Consider the following 27058-nt stretch of genomic DNA (forward strand, 5'->3'; position numbering starts at 1 on the left):
CAGCGGCGTCGAGGCTTGATCTTCCCATTCTGACGCCGGAAGAGTGATCTCCAACACTAGATCTACGTTTAGAGGTGAGCAAAGGTTGGGTTACTTAAACTTTCACCATACCCAAGTAAAACCCTTGATTTGGGTAGGGTTTCTTGAGATCTTGTAAATCCCCCTTGAGATGATGAATCTTAGGTTTAATAGATGATCTATGTGTTGATTTTGAAGGATTTGAAGAAGTATTTACAAGGTTGGAGAAGCATTGTTGATTTGAAGTGATTTTGGGGTTTTGAAGGTGTTCTTGAGCAAAGAAGGTAAGATGGCTTCCCATTCCTTAAATCTAACCTAGATCTAGGTTAGAACCATCATATGAGACCTTGAATGTGTGAAGAATGAGTTTAAAAAAACCCCATTTGAATCCCGAAAGGTTGGGGGAAGTTTGGGGAAGAAACAACAGTTTTCCGTCAAGACCGGTGGGCCAAACCGGTGGGCCATCTGGCCCACCTATGGGCACCCGCCTAAGAGGGCAAGGCCCTTGGGCACAATCGACGGGCCAGACCGGCCGGCCAACCGGTGGGCCACCCTACCCGTCGGTCTTGGTAGGTCCCTCGGGTCCAACCGACAGGCTAGACCGGTGGGCCGACCTACCCACCGGTCCAGATCAGTGGGTCTGACTGGTGGGTCAGACAGGTGGGCTGTCCGACCCACCCGAGAGTCTCCGAATGTGATTTTTACGTCCGATTGGACCCAAATCGGTCGTGTGACCTTCTTTTAGGATTCTAAAGATGATCTTGTCATTGGATCGTGCAAATCTTGATCCCAAAGTGGTGAAATGCTAACCCCGCTCACTTATGTTAGGTTCACCAAAGAGTACGCTTCTCGCACCGGATCTCACCCGTACCAAGTGTGAGTCCTTGTACACTATAGGTAAGTGGGGAGAGGACGTTTGGCCCTGTTCAAGGCATTGTTTGGGATTCATTTAATTGTATCTAGTCTAGTCATGCCATCATGAAAATGCTATGTAGATTAGTCATCCTCACATGGTTATGCATGGGTGTTGTGTCTATTTTCTAAATGCCAAGTGATAATATACTTCTGTGATGAATGTGGACATCATTGTGCATGATGCATTAATAGACTAGATGCCATAGTCGGCTTGAAAATGAGTGCATTGGTGGCCCGTGGTATGGGATGCGGTGGCACTATACAATCGTACTATTGTCATATAGGAGTATACGGTTTAGGATAATCATCTACCCGTGCTACGACCCTTCCCAACAGGGGTTAAGGTGTTGGGTTACCATTTGGGGGGAAGCAGTGGTCGCGGTTATCGGGTCACTGTGGCGGTTAGACATTACGCCCAGCTGGTTATTAGGACAGTCGGCAACCCCGGTGGATGTTCAAGAGGGCCAATCGTATTGCTTTTAAATTGCTGGAGTTAGCACCTTTAATTTTCAGTCATTTACTTTATGTTGAGAGCCAATGGTCGGCATGTTTTTATTTTTCCGAGTACTCATGGTGGGCCTTCTCCGACAACCCTATGGGCGTATCGCAGGATGGAGTTCGTGGCTCGTACCCGGAGCATACGCACACTGTGGTTGTAGTAGCACTAAACCAAAGACTTAGTAATGTTGCTTAGGTGGATGTGATTTAAAATGTATTGCATAGCATTTAGTGCATATGATTGTGATTTGTTGTATGGACTGTTGTGTGGTCCATTTTTCCACTTACTGAGCTAGTGAGCTCATCCCACGTGTGCACCTCTTTTAGATGATTTTGTAGGTCATCCATCTGAAAAGCACGGGGCCGATTCCACAGTTGAGTTCCCTGAAGAGGACTGGTGGGCCCCTGAGGAGTTAGAGCACGACACTGATTGCTCATGCGAGAGTTATGCTGCGGGACCGCAGTTCTAATACCGAGTCGAGCTCCACTTTTGATGCCGAGCTGAGCTCTACCTTGTGATGCCGAACTGGGGTCAACCTTTGATACCGAGTTGAGCTCTAAGCTTCGATACCGAGCCGAGCTGTGCACTCTGATTTTTTATGATTCCTTTTGTGTACTTGATATGTGAATTGTACTTTTATTGTGTAAATATCATGCCTTTGGGCCCACATGTATTTAACTATTGTATCACAATTCGGGTATCAAGTATCATGGGAATATTCACAGGTAAACCAAGTCTTCCGTTGAACTGATGAGCTCTTTCTTAGTTGTGTGTATGCTGTGGTGGAATACTGTATCAGATGATCCTGGCAAGTTTGGGTTAACCGGTGTTAACCCGGTCAATGGCCCGGTTCTGTGTGAACGGGGTGTGACAATGATACATTTGTGAGTACACAAATATTTTAGGACCTTTGCATAGGCGGGGATCTAGGATATGGCATCCAAAAGAGGGATGTTCACTTCTACCTTTTTTAAGACATCTAAAATTTTGTCCATGGAAGCAGTTTTCTTTTTGTTTACCCACCGATTAGGGAATGGGACAGGAGGAACATAAGGACTGTTAGGATTTTACTATTTTTCAAAAGAATCAGGTTTGGTTTCCTCAACCAAATCATCTTTATTTGTTTTAGGTTCATCAGACTAACCTGGAATAAGAGGCACACTTGTGTCCTCAACAGAATGAGAGTTAACAGGAGTATTAGATGGGGAAGATTTAGAAACACTCTGTTGGTACTCTTGGCCACTCCTAAGAGCATAAACAACATTATATTGGTTGGAGGGCTCTTGTTGTGGACTCTTTTGAATTGAATTCAACTTATTTGGAACTGTTTGATGATTCATATTCTCCTTCCTAGGATTTGGTTCAGACTGACTAGGCATCTTCCCTTTCTCCCTTTCATGCAAAACATTAGCAAATTAGGAGATTTGCTTCTCCATGTTATGTTGGTTTGTGATGAAAGTACTCATGAGAAGTTCCATGCTTTTCTCTAAAGAAGAAAGCCCAACTAAATCACCACCTCCTCTCATGAATCCTGGTGGTTGATTTACAGGAGGTTGTGGAATAGCAGATTGAGTGGGGATCCTAAAATTGTTCAGCTAATTGGGGTGCATGTTCCTTTGATTGGCTTGTTGAGGAACAAACTGCCCATGACTCAAGTGTTGAAAATTATGACCTACTTGATGATTGGCTTGTTGGGGAACAAATTGTCCTTGACTCAAGGGTTGAAAATTATGACCTACTTGATTATTGGCTTGATTCCAAGAGAAGTTAGGATGGTTCCTCCATCCTGGATTATAAGACTGACTATAAGGGTTGCTTTGGGATATGACATTCACATTTTCAGAACCTACATTCAAACCATTCACACTAGAAATATTAGGGCACTCCTCCATCACATGCATGGGAGATTGGCACCATCCACACATAGGCACAGAATGATTTATTTGGTTTAGTTGGGCAGGTCCTTTGACTACTATGGCTTCAAGTCTCTCGATAAGACTCTCAAGTTGAGCCTCTTTGGCCACACCACCTTCTACAAGGTAATCCTTATTTGTCCTCTCAATTTCATGAGTAGACTCTTATTCTCTAATTTTCTTAGCCAATTCAAGCAAAAAGTTTCAAGCGTCGTCTTCATCTGTAAAAGATGTAAGACCTTTGGGGCACATAAAATCTAACAATTGCTTGGTCTGATAATCAATATCCTCATAAATGATTTGACAAAGTTACCATGGATCAATTCCATGGTGACGGCATTCCTGAAGGAGATCCTTAAATCTCTCAATAAATTTAGAGAACGACTCACTAGGTTTCTGCCTGAATTGAAGAATGTCATTCCTAAGTTTATCGATTTTATGCAAAGGAAAGATCTTTTTCAGGAAGGCTATAGTAAACCCATCCCATATGGTAATGTAATTAGTAGGCAGACCATAGAGCCATTCCTTAGTTTGGTCCTTCAGCGTAAAATTTATGAACCTTTATTTTACTTCATCGTCAGTCAACTGTTGGACCTTAATCAGAACACAAACCTCCTTAAATTCCTTAAGGAATAGGTATGTATCCTCAGAGGGCAACCCATAAAAGTGAGGCAATATAGTGATGTATAGAGATTTGAGCTTGAAATTACTACCTTGGGCTTGTGGTAGAACTATGCAGTAAGGTTGGGCTGTTCTAGCAGGGTAGAACCTATCTTTCAAAGATTTAGGTGGAGGGTTTGGCTGTTGGTCTCCCATATTGAAAGGTTTTGATGAGAGTATAGGTATAAGGTCACTACTTGCTGGATCTCTTCTTTCTAAACAATTCTCATTATTACGTACCCCCTAGCACTCATGCAACAGAAAACTACCCATAATTAGAGTAAGACAAGCACAAAGAATGGAGAGAATTTTATTTTTTTTTGGCTTTTTTTTTTGGAGCTTACCGGCAGGGATCCGAGGTTGCTCAAGTCAATTCCTGAGGTACTTCTATAGGGTGAAACCTGTCTTTATCATACTGTGAGGCTTGACGACCTCCACCGATACAACTATTATTGTAAGTTGTTCTTCTTAGGAATTCAATAAAAGAAAAAAAAAAAAACAAAACAAAAGAAACAAAACATTCCGATTTACCAAAAGAAAGCGAAAAATAACACGGAACTGTCTCCCAGACAACAACGCCAAAAACTTATTAGGATTTAAAATGTAATTGCAAGCGTATGGATTAGTGTAGCTACGGGTCAAACACAGGGAGAGCAGCCACTTTATTTTTTGCTTCTTATAATAATGCGAAAGTGAACCGATTAATGGTTATGATCTAATTCTAACTATCATCCTAAACATATGTATCTAAAATAACGTCCTAACCATTCGTCATCTAAGAATTTAAATACGCAAGCCACATAATTAAAATTAAATAAATAAATTACTGAAAATAAACAAACCCACGCAATTAAAAAATAATGAAGGAAAAAAATGTTGAAATAAAAATAAAGTAAAAGAAATGGGATAAAGCTAGAGAGAGGCTCACAAGTAGGTTTCTCTACTTAGCCCGAGGAATGCATCATAATATGAGCTTCCCTACTTTATCAGAGAGTCACTCTTACAAGGGTTACTCTACTTGGCTTTAGGGAAAGGGAGACAATTAAAATAAAAACAATAAAATGATGGTTCTATGCCTAGGAGGGGCAAAGCCAACACATATACTAGCCATGAACCTTGGGAGAAAAGGAAAGCTATAATATAACGACTAAAATTAAAATCCTAAATTAAGGAAGAAAGGGTAGTCAGAAGAAAGAATGAAAAGGGGAAGAGAAGACTATTGAAGAAGCCTCCCTACCTGAATCAATGGTTGAACTTGAAAGCTTGGGTGATTTGAGATACTGCCAACCCTAAAAACTAGATCTGGAATGAACCAAATCTGAAATTTCTAGGCCTGGAGAAAATAAATCTTGAAAAAAAAAAACTGAACTTGAAAAAGAGATGCTCCACGGCTCGTGATCTTGTCCCTAGATCTAAGCCTAGAACTATATACTTAAAAGGTACAACTCAATTGCATAAATCATAAACATGAAAAGCTGAATAAAAATAAAAGAGTGCTTGCATTAATTGAAATAAAAAGCTATTACAAAAGTGATTAAAGCAAAAACAAAGAAGAACTAAAACTAAAGGGAGTGTGTGTGTGTGTGTTAGAGAGAGAGAGAGAGAGAGAGAGAGAGAGAGAGAGCAACTAAAAAAAACCCTAAAAGAATAATGAAGTGGCCCCCCTCCTCTTACACGAGTTGTATTTATAAGGAATGGGGAGGTAGGGTAACAAATTTCTCTTTCCTAAAAGAGGAAAACCCACAATTGGTAGGTGAGATCTTTTGAGACCAAAAGTGCTAAGGAGAGAGAAGAGAGAAGAGAAAAGAGAGAAATAAGCTTAGAGAAATTTTCTATAATTTTTTTGCTTATTTTCTTTTCTTTTTTTTATTTATTTTTCTCTTCTTTTTCTCCCTCTCTTCAAATCTTGCGCACAACCCTAGCTCACCAACTACAGTAGGTAGTTGCTGTTGGAGAGATATGACGCCCAATAATGCTTAAGGCCTTTAAAATACAAAACCTGCAAAAAAAAAGTAAAACCCAAGTTAGCTCCACTCTAAATATGTAAAAATGCATGCTTTACTATTTAGATTTCACATATAAATGTGTTCATCATCATGCCACCATCAATGTGGAAGATATTGATATGGAATTTCAAAGCCATTGCTACGTAGTAACACACTAAGTGCATGGCGACAAATTATACCACAAAATTTGAATTCCTGACATGTACATAAGATGATAGTGGATCCTTCCGAGTGAATAACAATATGACCCCTACTGATATTCCACGTGGTCTCACCAACCATACACTAGTCTCTGTGGATAGATGTATATTGGAAGGACTCTAATAGTTGATTCTAAAAGAGATTGATTGCCTTCATGATTTTCAATTGAGCTTTGGTTAAGAATTTGATTTTGTTAACCTTCTATTGAATTGTTTATGTTCTCTTATTTGCTCTAGCAACTCAATAGCTCTACCAATATATAAATGTTAAATATATATATATATATAATAGACACATGATGAGGTGAAATTACCATTCCACCCCTATGAAATTGAAAATCCCATCAATGTATATGCTCATGCATGCGCTAATTGATGCTTTTGTTCACTCCCATCCGCTGCCCTCAAGGAGTTTGGTTGAGATAATGCATTAATGTTATATGGGAGAATACACAAGGACTTTGGTAGCATATGTTTAACACAAGTAGCATGGATGCATTATCTATTCGTTAAAGGGACGATATATTGATATTATTTATTATTATTATTATTCTTTTATCTTGCCAATGTTGTGCTCTTCGTTTCAAGTTGTTCCTCTTTTTGGGGAGAGATTTTTTCTACAAAACTTTATGCAAGTTAAGTAGAGAGGGAAGTTACCAACCTTTTTGTAACCTCAATAGGCTTGGCCGCTTGGTAGAGGCAAAGCAAAACTAAGGAGAGCAGTTGGCAAATATATATATATATAATATAGCTTCATCAAAGGTAGAGTGGGGCCAGAGCTGAAAAACTGATAAATATCTCATTTTGCTTCTTCTTTTGCTTTTAAACTTTGTTTTTCTTCTTTCATCTCTTTTATACTCTCATAGAGAAATAGTAACAACCCAAGGTTGGTCAGAGCTTCCAGAGGAATTGTTAGACACAAGAGTGTGAAATGTCTCACTGATAAAGATTATATTCAATTACAAGCAGTTTGTGTTTCATGGCAATCTACACTTTCCATGCATGTGCCATTATTCTTAAGATTTGAAAAAACTATTATTATTGGATTAGAAGAAAGAATGCTACTCTCTAGCGTGTACTTGCATCGAGTCACAACGGGTACAAAAGATAAATTTATAATAAATATAATAAAAACCAAATGCATACCACAAAAATTCTAATCAGAATGGATAACAAACTGGATAAGAGTAACATACAAGATATGGCTGACATTGAAGATCAAACCCCAACCAGCTTTTCCTCAACTTCATGACAAAGAAGGTCATAGTGAAATAAATTCCTCCCTTCTGTTGCAAGGTGCCCAAGTCTCCCCCATGATAGTTTTGATCAAGAAATATTCTCATTCCTATTCACATCAAATGTTTTGAATACGTTCTCTCCTCCTGTGGGAATTGGAAGATTCCTGATGTAACCTTAGTCTATTTTGGGTTTCGATATATTCTGTTTAAAATCAAAATCTTAGATGGTTATTATCCTAAGGTCCGTATCTACTATAAATTGTAAATCTATGGTTCATACGATAAGTGACACGAGTTCTTATATGAGTTGCTCTAGTTGGTGCTCTGCGCATTCGATCAAGCAGGATTCAAACTATGATAGAATATATATATATATATATATATATAGTGTAACAAAGTGACAAACATGCAATCCTAGTCAAACATTGATATGATATAGAGGGATATGTAAACACAGAAGAATTCTATTGATCGATCGGTTGCATGCAGTTTAGAAAGTCTATCACAAATTGCGATAAAGAGATGAAGTCCAATATGGAAGTGAAGTAATTGATAAGGAAAGAGTTAAGGGGGAGAACTAAAGAGAAGAAAAGAGAAGTGAGTCTAGAGAAGCGTGGAGATAAAAATAAAAAATAAGGATAAAGTAGTCAAGTGGAAGATTTAACACTTTGTGCTTTTATATAATAGTATAATACACTAACGCTAGTTGTTATATATTAAGTAAACTAAATAATATATCTTATATGTAATAATGACGATCAAATATAAAAAAATGGTTTAGGTAGGAAAGTACATGCCTAATAAAGTCTTGTAACAACGTTTGGAATTTAATATAGTTCTTAATAGTAGTGTTCATTGATTCATATCTATTAAATATCATCATCCAAAAAAAATATATATATATTAAAAGCAATTCTCAAGCATGCAACTTTATTGAACTTTAAATTCTTTTATAATTTTTAATTTATTCAATTTGTGGAAAACATGATGGAACTCATTTAACTTTGCACCTAACTTAGTCCCATCACAATTTGGATTTTCTTACCTAAGTGTCACACGAACCCCTAAACATAATACACATGAATTGAATGCAAATCTAGACTCTGAACATACATGTAAACAAGCCATATGCAAATATTAGAAAGCAAGGAATAGAACTCAAACTATATGGATGCATAAAATACAAAGCGAATATACTAAGAGAAGATATAGAGAATAAATCCATAAAATCACCACATAGTCATCAACCAATATGGAGATTATCATAAGACTAAGAGAGAGAAAAGTGACACATGAACACAAAACACCTAAGATAACATGAACTAACATTGCATGGAGTATATGAAGAACAAGGGAAAAAAAAACCTATACTAGAAGAGAAGGAAGATTCATCTCCAATGTGATCCTAACACATCAAAATAGAGCATCGAAATGATTTGTTATCATATAATCATCGTGAAAACTAAAGAAGTCTTAGGCTTAAATATGCAATATGCAAAAGTTATGAAACAAAAACTAAGAATGCAAAAGAAAAAGGACAAAGGTAATATATATCATCAAAGACATAGAACAATATATTAGAATCAACAAAAGATGATTGTATAATCACTACCTAGAGAGGTAGCACCATACACTCTTTTATGCACAACAACAAGAGAGAAGATACCTTACCAAAAAAAAAAAAAAAAAGGCGAGAGAGAAGATATGCAAACAATGAAGAAGGGATTAATGAACGATATGTATACCAAAAGGACTAAAGAAAATTTGGAACAACCATTAAAATCGAGCACACATGGTTGTATGACCACTGTATGGAGAAATAGGATCACACACTAGTTTGTATACAAGGATTAGGGAGAAAATATGCAAATAGAAAAGAAGAAGAGATGAAGGAAATCAAGAAGAGTCAATAGAAGATTACCGAACTGAAGAACCACAAAGAGGGAAGGGTTGGACACCGCTTTTAATTCAAAAAGAAGGTCCAAATTCGTTCACAAATCACCCCAATATCTAGGATTATAATTCCTTCTCTCTCTAACTTATTATGGGTCAAAAGACTAAAAATCACCATAAAAAAACTAGATAAGGACCCCTCTCAACACGGGAGATATTGAATTTATAGATGTTCGAAGGAGAACACGTGCTCCAAAACACGTTCTAGGGTTAAATAACCAGTCCTAACCATCCATGGGAAATTTCCCGAGTAATTATGAATCAAAGGTGTAGGTTTTGCCAATAAACTTGGTGTGGAGTCTATGGGAGGGATTTGTGTGAATTCTTTGCCACTCATGAAAGAAAGGGTAAATCAATCTATCGTCTCTAATGACAAAGAGCTGTCACCTAGATAGGATCTATGACCCACATCTAAAAATAAAAGAAATGACTCCATCCAAACTATTTAACCATGTGTTAGGGTTTGTGGTAGGTTGCAGTTCGAGGAAGGTGTTAGGCACACTCGGTCCACCAGGTGAGAACAAAATTTCCCCTAGGTATTGTATATCATGTTTGGACCAACCATAAATAAACATACAAATGTGTATATCACGCTCATAAATATATAGATGAAAAGTAAAAGAAAAGATACCAAATCCACATACCAATATCCAGCTAGCTCTGTATGGTTAGTACACAAAATTTAAAACATATATGCTTATAGTGAATAAATCAAGATCAAAGCCTGAGCTATCATTGACACAAAAAATTACAAATTTACCCTCATGCACGAAATTACGAATCTCTATTAATATGAATATCACATTGATAAATATATGACCAAAAAAAAAAAAGGAATGGACTAAATCCACATATCCATATCCAGCTATCTTTGCATGGTTAATATACATTATTTAAATCATATATTTTTGTTAATAGTGAAAAAATCAAGACAAAAGCCTAATCTAGTATTAATTATCCTCATCATGCTATCATCAAGTAAGACATGGTATCCCAAGCATATGAAAATGGGGATTGGGATCATGCTATCATGGAAAATCCATATTCAGAGAAAACAACAAATATGATAAGAAAATAACCACTCATGCCATCCTATGCAAGTAAATTACCAAACAACCCTTTCAGCAAAGGGGGGAGGTCATTGTTTGGTCTCGTGGCCCTTACAGTAGCACGTGGGGCCAATGAGAGTGCATGCAAGGGCATCAACATGAAGAGAATTTATTATTTCCTAAGAGAGAGAGAGAGAGAGAGAGAGAGAAACCCAGTGCACGAGGCTCCCTACTATTGCGGGGTCTGGGACGGGGCAAATGTGCGCAGCCTTACCCCCTGCTTTCGAAGCAAGGTTGTTTCTAAGTTTTGAACCTACAATCAACATGTTGCAATAGTGTAACTTGACCATTGTGCCACAGGCTCACCCCATGAGGCGGGGCAATAATTTTGCACGCCCTTGTGTATAGGAATAGGGGCCACACGACTAGGCAACTTTCTTTTTCCCTTAAAAAATAAAAAAAGACAAAAAGAATCTAGCATGATAGCATGGCACTTGCGCCATGACATAATGGGGGGTGGGGCAAATGACCACCCCACCCCCGTGAATGCGAAAAATCCCACCCTTGTTGATGCTCCCAATCATGGTGTGATTATGGGTGTCAATCAGTATGGTTTTGGGATTCGGTTCGGTTTTGGTACAATACCAAAACTTAGCACTAGATACCGATGCCATACCATACCATTAATATTTTCAAGTTTTCAATACTGATATTGAACCAATTCGTCCTGATTTTGGTACGGCTCGATATCGATATTCGGTTTTTGGTATTCAGTACCTTCTTTTGCTAGCAACCATGATCGAAGCAACCCAATTTTATACTTCGCTGATATGTCATATGAGAACCAAAAGAAAAAAAAACTATAGAATATTAGCTTCATTCCTCTTCCTATTCACCAGTGTTTCATTAAAATTCTCAGTTTTTGCTAAACTAAACTTACAAAAGTATACTAGTTGGAGAAAGAGAGAAGAAGAGGAGGAAGAAGAAAGTATGCACGAATGTTATCTTCTTCTTTGCGGTCTTAATTAGCAACGTCCTCCATCATCCGTTGTGGCAAATGAGAACGCCATCACCAAAATGAACGAAACCAATGCTCCGTCGAATGACACCACTGCTAGTACGATGAATGAAAATCTAGACTCTAAAGAGGAGTGCTTGGTGGCTTGAGAGTTGAGAGATGAGAATTGAGTAGTGAGAAGTGTCTAGAAATGGTTAAGGTTTTGAGGGAGTTCTCTCTTGGGAATAGGATTTAGGGAATTAACTCATTTTAGAAGGGTTCTAGCCAAAAAATAAATAAAAAATAAAAAATAACTTTGGGTTTATGTTTTTGACTTTTTGTTAGTTTCTCATTTGAAGTGTCAGTATTCGGTTCGGTTCGGTATACCGAATGGTCAATACCGATATTAAACTGAATCGAGGAAGATTCTATTTTCCCATACCAAAATTCCTCTGGTTCGGTTTGGTATGGTTTTAAACGATTGGTTTTGGTGTCGATTTTCAGTATCGGTACCAAATTGACAACCTTAGGTGTGGTTGCGTAGGGGCCACATTTGTTAGGTAGAGAACACGTAACATGTCCCTTTTGCCAAGACACATCGGAGGGCGAAATGATCCTCTCCTCTAAATTTGAAAATAGCTTGGTGCTACCCCTAAAAATGAAAACAATGTCTAGTAGACCCCTCACTTTTTCAAAATTATATCTAAAAAACCCATTCCGTTAGGTTTAGGGCGTTAAGTGATGATGTCATTAGGCATTTTTTGCTAAATGCCCAATCTACCCTTATGGGTATGTTAAGTTCCTATACTACCCTTTGTCCCTAATTAGTAAAGCAGAGATTGGAGTAGGACAATCCCTAAATTGAAAACCGTTGCTCTGATGAGTATAACCTCTGGTCGCCTGTGTTGCTCTGCTCCATTCACCTGCGAAGACTGCACAAAGGAGGAAAACCTCCATACAATGAAGCTGAGCACCTGGTGAAAGCACTAACCTCTGCTTAGACTTCTTCTACTCTTTTCACCTGCGAAGACTACATGAAGGAGGACAAAAGGACAGTGGAAGCTTCTCAGTATGACAACGACGAGGCTTCTGGATGAAGACGACGAAGCTTCTACTCTGTTTACCTGTGAGGTGAAAGCCCTAAACTCCATGTGTTTGCATTTTGGGATTTTTTCTCTAAAATCCCTCTCTTTATTGTCTCTGTCTCTGTGTTTAACTCCTGCTAGGGTTTGGATAATTGAAGAATTACATCACATCTTCTGTCTTTAGGGTTTGGGTAACTGAAATTTATTGAATGTATGTCTCTATTGAAATCTATTGAATGAAGAAGCATCAATGCTTACTGTGATGGAAAATTCTTAATGCTTGTTGTATGCATTGAATTGTACAAACATGCTGAAATCCCTTTTTGCATTTTTTTTTTTTTTTTTTTGTTTTGGGAAATTAAACAATGCCTGATGTTCTTGCTGGTACATCACTACTGTTTCTCTGTTGAATGGTATTTCACTTCACTAGTCATTCTTTATTAAATGGTATTTCACAATCACTGATGCTTCTTGTGACTGTGAAGGCTCAATGATTGGTGTGAAGTGATTGTGAAAGCTTTTTGTGATGCAAATTTTTTTTCTTTGAAATAATATTCTTCTTATAATGTTGTGACTGTAAAATCTTCATCATAATGCTCTTATAATGTTGTTACTGTGAAATCTTCCCTGTGGTTTCTCATATAACTTATATAATGTATAACGCATATTCAACTTTTTATTATATCTTGGTTTTCCAAATTCCCATTTCTATGAACAGGTTTGTGATCAGTTTCCCAATTTTGACTGTGGTTCTGAAAATTTGTGAGCAATGGAGAAAATATATCTAATTCACTACACTCACTATGGGAGGCATGCAGAGCTATTAGTAGATCTAGACTTCTATTCTCACTTGGAAATGGTGTCAGATGTGTATAATACTGTTATCAGAGAGTTTACCCCTGTAGGTCATACTATAAACTTCAAGTTGAAGTGTATATTGCCAAATCTAGATGAAATGGATGTAGGTGATGACAAGACTGTTATTACTATGTTTTCTTTACATGATGATGTGGATTTGATCAAGGTATGCGTGTATGCTTTGCATGTAAGCAAATACAGTACTTCAGAATATACCATTAATAGCTACTCTGGTTGAGTAATAAAAAGAGAAAATATCCAAACAAGGACCAATGTGACCCCAATTCCAAGTGCTAATACCAGTAGGCATATGAAGCATACTGTTAGGAGAGGTGGTGCTATTGGTAAGGCTTCTTCAAGTGCTACTAGTACTGAAAGGGGCAATGTAAGCATTGAGAATATGAGTGCTACCAGAGTTGATGCAAAAGCCATTGATGGAGAAAATGTGGAAAGTGTTAGCAAGTCTAGTATCTCAGCTGGTGGAAGTGATAGTATATCTGGTGTTGCTAAGAGTAACACTACTGCTTTTGTTAAGGGTAAGGGGAAAGAAGTTAATCAGCAAATGCAAATTGGTCATGTAAATTCTAATGATGATGAAGATAGTGATTATGAAGTTAATGATGATAGTGATAGAGAATATGAAGAGTCAAAGGAAAACAATGAGTCTAATGATGATGACAATTATGATTCAACCTATGGTGATGATGATGAGATCAATATGAGATATAGTGATGCAGATGGTAACCTAGGTGTTGACAGTGATATGAATTACAACTCTGATGAGTATCATAAAGGGTATGACAAAGATTATGACAATGATACAAATACAAGGGCTGAGTTTGCTCTAAACTTTGTGTTTTATGATGTGTATCACTTTAGAGCTGCCCTTCAGACTTATGCTTTACAGGAGGGCATTGATATTTTGAACACAAAAAATGAAAAGACCAGGGAAACTGCTTTATGTAATGGGGATGGTTGCAACTAAAGGGTACATGCATCTGTTATGAAGGATAAATCCACCTTTAAGATCAAGACATTAGGTCCACCACACACTTGTAGTAGTGGAACTACAAAAAGGAACAAGAATGTAACTTATAGGTTGATAGCAAGAAAACTTGCTCCAATACTGAAATCAAAGCCAGATATGACTGTGAAGACTATGCAGTCAATTTTACACACACAGTATGGTTTTAAAGCACATCCTCTACAGTGTTATAAAGCATGCAGACTGGCAAGAGGAAAGAGTGAATAGAGCTTTGCCAGTGCATATGCCTAATTGCTTGGATATAGTCATTTGTTGAGAAGGTCTAACCCTGGTACCTATTTTAAGCTATAGCCATATGAGAGACATAACTTGACCAAACCTATACGATTCAAAAGGCTTTTTGTGTGCATCCAAGCTTGCAAAAATGGATTTTTGAATGGTTGTAAACCTTTTATAGGTCTAGATGGATGTTATCTTAAAGGTAAGTTTGGTGGAATCCTTTTGGTTGCAGTTTCAGTGGATGGCAACAATGGACTATATCCTATTGCATTTGGGGTAGTTGAAGTGGGAAACAAAGAAAGTTGGTCACTTTTCCTATATTGCCTAGAAGAAGCACTTGGGGTGGAGAACTTTGACATAGGCCTCACATTCATGTCAGATAAACAAAAAGTAATAGACTTGTTTTAGAAATATATATTTATAAGCCATTTATCTATATTCAACAAGAGAGTATTAAGTGTGAATAATATGTTTTGTAGGGGCTTGCAGAAGCAATTTCTCAAAATTTTCCTTATGGTCATCATAGAAATTGTTGTAGACACTTATACAACAATTTCAGGGGCACATACCCAGGGCTGTTGTTGAAGACCCAGTTTTGGAAAGTAGCTAGAGCACCAAATGAATTCATCTTCAAGAAAGCAATGGACAGGATCCAGCAATGCAATAGTGAAGCATATGACTGGTTAATGAAAAACAACAAGCCTGCCATGTGGAGTAGACATGCTTTTAATTTTAGAGCAAAAAGTGAGCATATTACCAATAACATGACTGAGTCTTTCAACAACTGGGTAGAAGAATTAAGAGGCAAGCCTATTCTAACCCTAGTTGATGGGATTAGAGCTAAGTTGATGAAAAGACTAGACAAAAGGCATAGAAAAGTTGTTAATATGAATGGGAAGGTGACCCCAAGGATTCATAAGAAGTTGGTTTTCGCTATGGAAGATGCAAGATTTTGTAAGGCTATCCCCAGTAGGATATGTTGAATTTGAGGTCATTGATGAAAATTCAAGGTTTGTGGTTAATTTAACAAAGAAGACCTGTTGTTGCAAGCTTTGGGTTGCTACAGGAATTCCATGTAATCATGCTGCAGCATCAATCAAGCATATCAAATGTGATGTTGAAGCTTACTGTGATCCATTCTACACAGTAGATACATACAAGATAGCACATAGAGAAATGATTCACCCAGTACCAGATTTAGGGAATTTACCAGCTGCTAGTGAAGGTAATGATGTATAGCATCCTCCACCATTGAAAAGGCTACCTAGTAGACCCAAGAAAAATAGGAAAAGAGAGCCTGGTGAAGAATAACCTTCACAGTTGAGGAAAAAGGATAATCAATTGTAGTGTGACATATGTAAAGGGTTTGGACACAACAAGAGGACTTGCTAAAGAGATCCACTCAACCAGGAAAAGGAACCATCTAACAATAAGAGATGTGGTTTTAATGTATAAACATTTTAATCTCTAATTGTTATATAAGTTATAATTTCCATTGGAATAGTCTGAACCAAAATTATTTTTTGTGACCTAATGTGTAGAGAAAGAAAATGGACCAAGATGTGGATGTAGCTACAAGCTCCCAAATGGTGACCAGATCTAAAGCTTCTTAAGCTAACCTTATTATGGATGCCAAAGAGAAGCAAAGAGAAAGAATGGCTAGAAAGGCAGCATGGATAAAGGCTAAAAGAGCTAATGAGAAAAGAGATGGTGGAAGTAGAAAATAGGGAACGAGCTAGTGTTATACTTTTGGTTCATGTTGGTGTGTAAACAATTGATTTTGGAGTGACTTTTTATTGGTGGTGTAATGTTTTTGTATGCTATGTGTTTGACATTGGTCTTGACTACATGACTTTACTCTTTGTTGGTATTGTAGTACTGTGGTTCTGTGTTTGACATTGGTCTTGATTACATGGCCACACTCTTTGATGGTATTGTAGTAGTTTGGTGCAAGATTTGTTTATTTAAGTTCCAGTAAATTTTGACTCATCTTCTACCTCAATGTTGATAGTAAACAAAGCACTCCACAATTTAGACAAAACAATTCCAAATCAACCACATTTTCATTGATATTACAACTTGATATGTCATTCATAAGCTTCTAGCAAGCTTTACCCACTCAAATACATTAAAAAGACAGCAATAATAACCATTACAATCTGACCCATCACATTCAAGCTATTCTTAAAAGTACGGATTTCTTCAGTCAACTTCTGTAGCTCATTCTTCATATGTTCTTCCATTTGTATAAGCCTTTCATATATTGTGGTTTCATGACAGTAATTTCTAGAATGCCTTCCACTGGTAAACACATGAAAAAAAAAAATCACATCCTCCCCTTGAAAACTCAGGACAATAGTAGTAAAGCTTGTTCATATTCTGGATAGACTTAAAAATCCTCATTGATGCCTTCCTATTACATCCACATCTTAAATTCCAAAAATTTAATGGACATTTGGAGTTGGAGGAGTCATTATCACTGCTAAATGATAATGTATGTCTGTAAAAAAAAAATATATATCAAAATCAACACTACATATGAGAATAATTAAAACTAGAATACTACACAACAATAAAGAATAAAGGTTATGGACTCAATCAGTGGAGAACAGAGCTGCCCTGTTCTAAAGGCAGCATGGATAAAGGCTACAAGCTCCCAAACATAGCTGCCCTTTTGATAAAATGCCCCTTTGAAAGGACATTCAAGGTATGAGTTCAAAGACATAGCTGCCCTATCTTTTGATGATCAAATAACTTGTTTTGAGAATACCAGAGGCAGAATCCATAATAAAATTAGAGCCCATTCTTTGAGAAGACCAGAGCAATAGAACCCATTCTTTGAGAAAACCAGAGTAGCAGAACCCATTCTTTTCTTTGTTTGCTTATGAAGATACTCTATCAAGTGGGAACACATAATATTGTCTTTAATGGGGTTGGTCCTCTAGGTTGCATCCCTTCCCAAAGGGTGAAATCAAAGAAATGTTGATGCTTAAAGCAAGTCAATGGGTTCAGAAAGTTTACAAAATCAGAAAGATTACACAACACTTACCTTTGGTTTTTAGCTTACAGATGGGAAATGGGGGTCACTCTAGTTGCTGTTAGGGCTTCTGCTAGAGCCTTCGAATCCAGTTGCTACTAGGGCTTCAAGCTACAAGCCTTTAGAGATTTGCTGGTAGGTCTTCAAGCTTCGGTTGCTGCTATGCCGGAGTCACCTCGCCGAAGTCACCAGATCTACTCAAATGAGCTGTGACCTTCTGTTGCTAACAGTTTACTCTCCCAGCTAAAGTCACGGCTGAGAGAGAGCATGTAATGGTTTGGAAGAAAATGGGTTCTTTTTGGAGTTTAAGTATGAGGGTAAAAGGGACACTTCTCAGTTTCAGCTAACAGTGTTATAAATTAGTAGTGCGGTAGACATTATTTTCATTTTTAGGGGTTACGCCAAGTTATTTTCAAATTTAGGGGTGGTATTGGATAATTTCCTAACATACAAAATTGTATATCACGCTCATAAATATATAGATGAAAAGTAAAAGAAGAAAAGATACAAAATCCACATACCAATATCCAGCTAGCTCTGTATGGTTAGTATACAAAATTTAAAACATATATGCTTATAGTGAATAAATCAAGATAAAAGCTTGAGCTATCATTTACATAAAAAATTACAAATTTACCCTCATGCACAAAATTACGAAATCTCTATTAATATGAATATCACATTGATAAATATATGACCAAAAAAAAAAAAAAAAAAAGAATGGACTAAATCCACATATCCATATCCAGCTAGCTTTGCATGGTTAATATACATTATTTAAATCATATATTTTTGTTAATAGTGAAAAAATCAAGACAAAAGCCTAATCTAGCATTAATTATCCTCATCATGCTATCATCAAGTAAGACATGGTATCCCAAGCATATGAAAATGGGGATTGGGATCATGCTATCATGGAAAATCCATATTCAGAGAAAAACATCAAATATGATAAGAAAATAACCACTCATGCCATCCTATGCAAGTAAATTACCAAACAACCCTTTCAGCAAAGGGGAGAGATCATTGTTTGGTCTTGTGGCCCTTGCACTAGCACGTGGGGCCAATGAGAGTGCATGCAAGGGCATCAACATGAAGAGAATTTATTATTTCCTAAGCGAGAGAGAGAGAGAGAGAGAGAGAGAGAGAGAGAGAGAGAGAGAGAGAGAGAGAGAGAGAGAGAGAGAGAGACGAGGCTCCCGTCACTATTGCAGGGTTTGGGAGGGGGCAAATGTGCGCAGCCTTACCCCCTGCTTTCCAAGCGAGGTTGTTTCTAAGTTTCAAGCCTATAACCAACATGTTGCAATAGTGTAACTTGACCATTGTGCCACAAGCTCACCCCATGAGGTGAGGCAATAATTTTGCACGCCCTTGTTTATAGGAATAGGGGCCACGTGACTAGGCAACTTTTTTTTTCCCTTAAAAAAATAAAAAAAGAATCTAGCTTGATAGCATGGCACTTGTGCCTTGACACAATGGAGGGTTGGGAAAATAACCACCCCACCCCCGTGAATGCGAAAAATCCCACCCTTGTTGATGCTCCCAATCGTGGTATGATTATAGGTGTCAATTGGTACGGTTTTGGTACGGTACCGAGCCTGAGTACTAGATACCGATACCGTACCATACCGTTAATATTTTCAGGTTTGCAATACCAAAATCGACCCGATTTGTCTCGATTTGGTACGACCTGATATCAATATTCGGTATTTGGCATTCAATACCTTCTTTTGCTAGCAACCCAATTTTATTCTTCGTTGATATGTCATATGAGAACCAAAAAAAAAGAAAAAAACTACAGAATATTAGCTTCATTCCTGTTCCTATTCACTAGTGCTTCATTAAAATTTTCAGGTTTTGCTAAACTAAACTTACAAAAGTATACTAGTTGGAGAAACAGAGAACAAGAGGAGGAAGAAGAAAATATGCACGAATGTTATCTTATTCTTTGCGGTCTTAATTAGCGGCGTCCTCTATCATCGGCAGTGGCAGATGAGAACGCCATCACCAAAATGAACGAAACCAGTGCTCTGCCGAACGATACCGTTGCTAGTACGATGAATGAAAGTCTGAACTCTGAAGAAGAGTGCTTGGTGGTTTGAGAGTTGAGAGATGAAAACTGAGTAGTGAGAAGTGTCTAGAAATGGTTAAGGTTTTGAGGGAGTTCTCTCTTGGGAATATGATTTAGGGATTTAACTCGTTTTAGAAGGGTTCTATACAAAAATTTAAAAAATAATAAATAACTTTGGGTTTATGGTTTTGACGTTTTGTTAGTTTCTCATTTGAAGTGTCAGTATTCGGTTCGGTTCGGTATACCGAATGGTCAATACCGATACTAAACTGAATCGAGGAAGATTCTAGTTTCCCATGCCAAAATTGTACCAAAATTCCTTTGGTTCGGTTTGGTATGGTTTTAAATGATCGGTTTTGGTGTCGATTTTCAGTATCGATACCAAATTGACACCCTTAGGTGTGTTTGCGTAGGGACCACATTGCTAAGTAGAGAACACATAACATGTCCCTTGTGCCAAGACATATGGGAGGGCGAAATGATCTCTTCTCACATAAAGGGTGGAAATCCCGCCAATATTGATGTTCTTACATGGGCTCTTATTGATCCTTAACTCCTTATACTGAAACAGAAGCCACATTGCCTTTTAACAACCCTCTCCAATGATTTTTTTTGTTATAAAGAAAAAAAAAAAATGATTGTATTATAGATTATTAAGTGGGACCCAATTCTAGTACAAATACGGTGGACGGCTTTATTCCGGTCCTTCGTTCTCACACGAGTCTTCCTCCAATATTCTTTATTTGTTTCATCGTTCGGTCTGTCGAACCAAAAAAGCCTCTTTGCAACGCCGAATGAGAGAAACACAGAGAAAGGAGTGATACGGATTCGTGGCTGCTGCGCCTATTGCTTGAACAGCTTCTGGATCGTTTCCCTATTTGGCAATAAATCTAACAGAGGCAGAACGAACAACAGGAGGAGGCGGCCCTTAGGCTTCAAATCTCATTGCCAGGTGAGTTGTTTATCTATCCTTGATTGATTACTGCAGAAAGAACTTGGGGATCTCGGAGTTATTGTTAATTGTTACTATCCAAAACCTAACGACAAGATTCCCTGGTTTCATTTCGGAGCGACTCTCTTCGTCTTTTTAATCTGGCTTTCTCTGCTTCTACTGCGACTCGGTTGAGCGTTCCTTCAGCATCTTTTGATTCTACCTAACTAACATACAACAAATTTGATTTTGAACTAGTTCTTTTGTTTGAGTTCAACCCACATTTGGATTAGGCATTTTCTTCTCCATTATAACTGAATTAAAATTATCGGGCCGTGCAAATTAATTGATCTGACTGCACACACTGTTTCAGAGTCTGATCTTGTGCGCTGAGACTGAATTAAGTGGTTATTGTTCTCCAATTTAGGTGCAATGTTGATTCTGTTCTGTGACGACGAAGAGGTTGTGGAAGAATGTGGGCGGTTTTTGGACGTTTGACCTGGGTATTTTGTCTGGTGTCACCGTGCTTTGGGGCTCAAAATCGTATATTTTATACGTTTTGGTAGCGAGTAAGAAACAGTTGAAAGGTTCTGGTTATAACATGGCTGATGCAGCAGCGATAGCGGATGCAATTGGGTCCAGATTTAGTTCGCTGGAGTTGATTGGGAAAGGATCATTTGGCGATGTCTATAAAGGGTGAGTTATAGTTTTTTATTGACTAATGATGGATCTTCCTTGCTGTCTGCTAGTATTATTCCGCATCAAGACAGATTTATTAATTGAACGTTCTATTATGTTACTCTATGCCCGTGATGTTTCTGTCATCCGGTTGATTCACTGGAATGGGTCATCTTTCCAAATTCCTTTGAAACTAGACAATAGCTTCTCTCTTTCTCCCTCTTTTTCTTTTCATATTTTGTTGGGTGGGTTCCAGGGAAAGCTGAATCATGGTAATATAAGACATTAGTTGACAAGCGTCTTTTCTTCTACTTAAGGCCAAGTAGGAGTTCACTTCGTCACAAGGCAATGCACTTTATTTATTTTTAGGTAGTGTAGGTGATGAAATTTATGATGCCAAACGGGAATTGGGCAATATATTGTTCAAGCATATGCATTTGCTTAATCACTAGAAGCACTTTGTTGCAATGAATTCCATAAAATTCTAGGCCGTTACCTAAGCTGAAGGGATGGAGTTACTATTTAACATTATCAAATATGGCATTTGATTTCGTTCATCATTGCTTAGTCTTATTTATCATAGTTTTTACTGTCATATTTTTTTTTGCATTAAGCACCTATGATATCATTTTACCCAAAAAAAAAAAAAAAAAAAAAAAAAAAGAGAAGAAAGGAAACACTTATGATACCATGATATCTTTAGGCTTTGTTTGGTTGCAAGGGGAATTAAAAGGGAAAAGAAGTGGAATATATAAACTTAAAAAAGAAACTGTTGTAATCTGTACCCCATGTGACTATATCACTGTATGATTCCATTTAAGAACTTTGCTTTGCATCCAAAACTCTTTGCTATAAAATGTAAGGATTACATGTAAAATGTATCTGTACTAAATATGGCAAGAATTTTAAGTAGTTTATATAATCACATTGGGTAATGATTATTATTATTATTATTATTATTATTATTTATTTTATTTTATTTTTTAAGTTTCAAAAATTTCACTTCCTTTCCCTTTAAATTTCCTTTGCAACTAAACATAGCCATATGTGCCGCAATAACAATACATTGCTTGCATGAAATGAAGTCTACATTATATGGCATGGCTATGATTTAATCACATCCAATATTTTCTTACGACAAGAAATGTTTTGATGGTAGGATCTGAAAGATAGTGATTGTCTGAAACAGAACTCTACTTTCTATATTTCAATATCTTATCATCATTTGGAGATGTATCATGTATTATGTTATCCATTGGTTTAACTTCAAACATTTCAATGTTGAAGTATGGCATAAAAATAGAAAACACAATCACATTATTGCCAATTTAAGCTTCCTAAAAATATTTCCTTTGTAACACTTGACCTTTTCATGTGGTAAATTTCATTTCCCTCTGGTATCTTTGTATATTCTCATATATTGGTTTCATAATTATTTTTAAATTTCACATGGTTCTATAATTTTATTCATATGTAAGATCTTTTAGTTTTTTGATTTTCATACTTTATGTGAGCAATGAGCACACTTTGTAAGTTTACAACTGTTGTTATCTCGTTCCAACTTAAACTTTGTTCAGTTAGATGAGTCACCAAACAATGAAATTTATCTGATATATGTTACATCAAATTGGCATCTTATCCAATAAATCAATACAATATAATATGACATCTAGACCTGAAAAATGGAAAGGGATAAGCTTTTCTGTTATCGTTTTTAGATTTTTTGAAAATGCAAACTGTGGAGTACAACTTCTGGTTGCTTTTTGTTTATGTATACCTTATTAAGTAAGCTGTTCTTTCTTGAATAGTTCATTGGCTTCTTGGTCTCTTTTTTTTTTCCTTTTTCTGTAAGAAAAATCTATCAACAATTAGTATACATGCCTAGAACTGTTTGTGATGCAGATATTTCAGGACTACCTTAATGGAACTCACAGCTGTTGTGCAAGAATTGTGTTTCCATTCTGTAACCAAAGTTAGCCGTCTTTGTGTCTAGCAATTATCAAAGTCGGGGGTATTTTCACCCAAGGTTAGAAATTTCACTTTTCGAAATATTTCGCGAAACAATCAAAACCTAGCCGCAGGCCTGCATGTTTCGTCTGATGGTTTGATAGGGCATTCCGGTGGTCAAACATCCATATTTTGATCAAAAAGTTCAGGAAAACCCTAACTAAGCATCTCTAAACATAATGAAACCATTAGATTGTTAAAAAACACACCCATAACGGTAGTTTGGTTTCGTACCATAGGTTGGTAGAGTACGCCATACCCTCCTGTATACATTTTTAATCATAGCATATTCTACACATAATTAGTATTAGAACACCCATTCCCGGCCCTCCCATTCCGGCTGGTCTATTGAACAAATCTATTTCAGCCTCTATGTATAATGTGCTTATGACTATTCCATCTGAGGAAGAGATCACTGTGGCCATTCTCTCCCATAAGGCCAGCAAAGCCCCCAGCCCAGATGGATTCAACATGGGTTTTTTCTCTTCCTCTTGGGACCTCATCAAGCTTGATCTGATCAAGGCAGTCAAAAGCTTCTTCTTCAATCTAAGCCAGATCAAAGGGATCAGTCACACCTTCCTTTGCCTCATCCCAAAGAAAGAGGAAGTTGTTGCTATGAATGATTTCAGGCCCATCTCCCTATGCAATCTCCTCTATAAGTTCATATCTAAAATTCTGGCTAATAGAATCAAGAAAGTGGTGGGCTCTCTTGTTAGTGATAATCAATTGGCCTTCATTCCCGGTAGAAGCATTGGCGACAACATTCTCCTTTGCCACGAGATGGTTAGAGGCTTTGATAGAAAATCTCACTCTCCAACTGCCCTTATGAAGATTGATATCCACAAGGCCTTTGACTCCTTGAGATGAGATTATATATCCATGGTCCTCACCTCCATGGGTTCCCTTTGGTCTTCACCAATTGGATTTTCCACTGCATTGCTGCCCCTCGCTTCTCAGTGTTGGTCAATGGGAGTCCGGGACTCCGGCGGGGTACTTCTCCTCCTCTGCGGGGATCAGGAAGGGATGTCCTTTATCTCCCTACTTATATTTCCTGGCTATGGAAGTTCTATCCAGAAGTTTGCAAGTGGCCACTGATTAGAACCGCATCTCCGCTATTCCCAAATGCAAAGCTATCCAACTTACTCACCTGGCGTTTGCAGATGATTTGATGATATTTTCCAGAGCTGACACCTCCTCTATACAAAACATTATGCTTTGCTTGAACCAATTTGCTGCTATGTCAGGGCTTTGTATCAATCCGACTAAGTCACTTATTTTCCTAGCTGGGATTTCGGATTCTGCCGAAGCTTCCATTCTTGACCAAACGGGGTTTTGCTTGGGCCATCTCCCAGTGAAGTACCTTGGTCTTCCTCTCATTCCAGCCAGGCTCTCTGCTCATCATTGCACCCTTATGCTTGACCTTATTAGGAAGCGTCTTCAACTTTGGAAAGGAAGACTTATTTCCTTTGGTGATCGGTTAGTGCTCATCAGATCAGTCCTCCAAGCCTCATACATTTACTGGTCGGGTACTTTTGGATTGCCGGAATCCATCATCTCTAAGCTGGATTCCATTTTTGCCTCCTTGTGGAAAGGGAGTGAGTGTGTGAGATTCCTTCGCCCTACTAATTGGGTTGCTGTTTGCCTTCCTAAAGAAGAAGGGGGTTTGGGCCTAAGAAAGATCAAAGATGTGAACTCTGTCGGAATCATCAAGCTGGTCTGGAAGATTATTTCCAAGAAGGACAGCATATGGGTCAAGTGGGTATACTCAAACCAGCTAAGGTCTGACTCCTTTTGGACAGTAAAATCTCCGGCTGATGCCTTATGGGCTGGGCGTAGGATCATGGCCATCCGCCCCCGTCTATCCTCAGCTATCTCCTCTCAAGTCGGTGATGGGTTTTCTACCTTCCTTTGGCTTGACCCTTGGCTCCCCAATGGAGTCCTCTATCATACTCTCAGTGCCAGAAATATATACAACTCAAGATTGCCCAAGCTTGCCCTCGTGGCTGATATTATTTCTTCGGGCTCATGGTCCCCCCCAGCTACCTCCTTGAGCCAGCTTCAGGATATTTAGAACTCCCTGCCAGTCATCTCGGATGCCCAGAGGCAAAGTCAGGACTCCACTCTTTGGATGCCCTCTTCTTCGAAAGTCTTCTCCACCAAAGCTGCTTGGGAATTTGTTAGAACTCATGCTCTGGCCACTCCCTGGCATAGCCTGCTCTGGTTTCCTCACCACATTCCGAGACATAGCTTCACGGCTTGGAGAGTATTCACTAACTCCTTACCTACACATTGCTTCCTCATCCAAAGAGGCATCCTAGTAGATCCTTTGTGCATCCTTTGTGGGAATGAGCCGGAATCTGTGGACCATCTCTTCTTTGATTGCACAGTGATATAGCCAAAATAACCTCTCGGTGGGGGCAATGACACGTGTCACTGCTGGGACACGTGTCCTCCGCCAGATGAAGGTTCCAAGAAACCACTCACACTCGAGCACGCTCAATCACCGAGGCACGCCCGCAGAATCACGCGGGATCACGTCGTCTGCATGAGGGGAATATTCCCCCAGAAGGTTGGACGTGTTCTAGTAGGACTCTAAGAGGGAAGAAGGAAAAAAAAACCCTAAGGCCGAAAAGCTATATAAGAAGGCACGGAAGAAAGGGGAAGGTAAGCTCTGAGACCCTCACCATTACTCTCTTATTGAACTGTGCGGCCGACCCTGACTTGAGCGTCGGAGGACTAACCCCGGACAAAGTTCCGGGCCTTCGTCGTCTGTGTTTGTGTAGGTTGGACTAGCGGGGTTTTTGGCAGCAACAGATTGGCGCCGTCCGTGGGAACGACGGTAATGGTGGGAAGAACCTACAACCGAAGAAGGACGAGAGCGACGTCCAACGTAGACATGGGGGAAGAACCTTCAGGGGAGCTTCCTCCCTCGGCAGAGACTGGACGAGAAAGGGGTCATGATGACCGGGAAGTGTCCGTCAGATACCAGCGGTCGGCTGGATATTCAGTACGGGAAGGCAGCAACCATCAGCCTCCCGCGGCCCAGGAGTACGTGACAAGGCAGCAGTTCGAAGACCTCCAGAACAAATATAACCGGATGGCAGAGACTATGAGGGAGGTCTCCAAAGCTGTCTCCAAAGCTGTCTCCCATAAGACCGGCGGAGCACCCCCAGGGACTCACGTCCAGTTCGAGAGGGCTCGAGAAGAAGACCGAAGCAGTACGGGATCGACGAGGGCCGGCCGCGATCCTCGAAACCGAGCAAGGGAGAGTCCCGCGCCCCGAAGTAGGACACGACGCGCCGCCAGAGACCCGCATGGGGATCAGCACCAAGGAGACAAGCAGAGATCCGAGGACTCGGGATTAAAGAGGATGATCTTGGACCTGAAGGACGAGATCAGAAAGGTGGCAGAAAACCAGACAGGGAACCGCGAGCCCGACCTCACCAATGATACGGCCTTAGCTGACGAGGTCATGAGGGACCCGCTCCCGGTCGGTTTCCGCCTGCCCAAGTACGACACCTATGACGGGTCGGGGGACCCCGTCGACCACTTGGAAGGCTTTAAGGTCGCCATGCAATTCCATCGCGTCTCGGAAAATATTATGTGTCGGGCCCTCCCATTGACGTTCAGGGGGGCGGCGAGGCTGTGGTATAACCGACTACCGACGAAGTCGATCCAC

General features: G+C 38.8%; 1 protein-coding gene and 1 non-coding gene across 5 annotated transcripts in view; both read left to right on the forward strand.

Moving 5' to 3' along the window:
* The first annotated feature begins 3667 nt into the window (after nt 1-3667).
* On the forward strand, nt 3668-3774 carry LOC122062194. Its single transcript, XR_006134823.1, has one exon. It is a non-coding gene; the product is annotated as a small nucleolar RNA R71 (small nucleolar RNA).
* Nucleotides 3775-20483: 16709 nt separating this feature from the next.
* Nucleotides 20484-27058, forward strand: part of LOC122061641 (germinal center kinase 1-like) — a 50517-nt gene continuing 43942 nt past the window's right edge. For all 4 annotated transcript variants that reach the window (XM_042625047.1, XM_042625048.1, XM_042625049.1 and 1 more), the window contains exons 1-2: nt 20484-20715; nt 21122-21390. In XM_042625047.1, the coding sequence (XP_042480981.1) occupies nt 21296-21390 (95 nt within the window). In that variant the 5' untranslated portion in view covers nt 20484-20715; nt 21122-21295. The remainder of the gene's footprint in view (nt 20716-21121; nt 21391-27058) is intronic.

Source organism: Macadamia integrifolia, chromosome 14, assembly GCF_013358625.1.
Source record: "Macadamia integrifolia cultivar HAES 741 chromosome 14, SCU_Mint_v3, whole genome shotgun sequence".
NCBI classification, from domain to species: domain Eukaryota; kingdom Viridiplantae; phylum Streptophyta; class Magnoliopsida; order Proteales; family Proteaceae; genus Macadamia; species Macadamia integrifolia.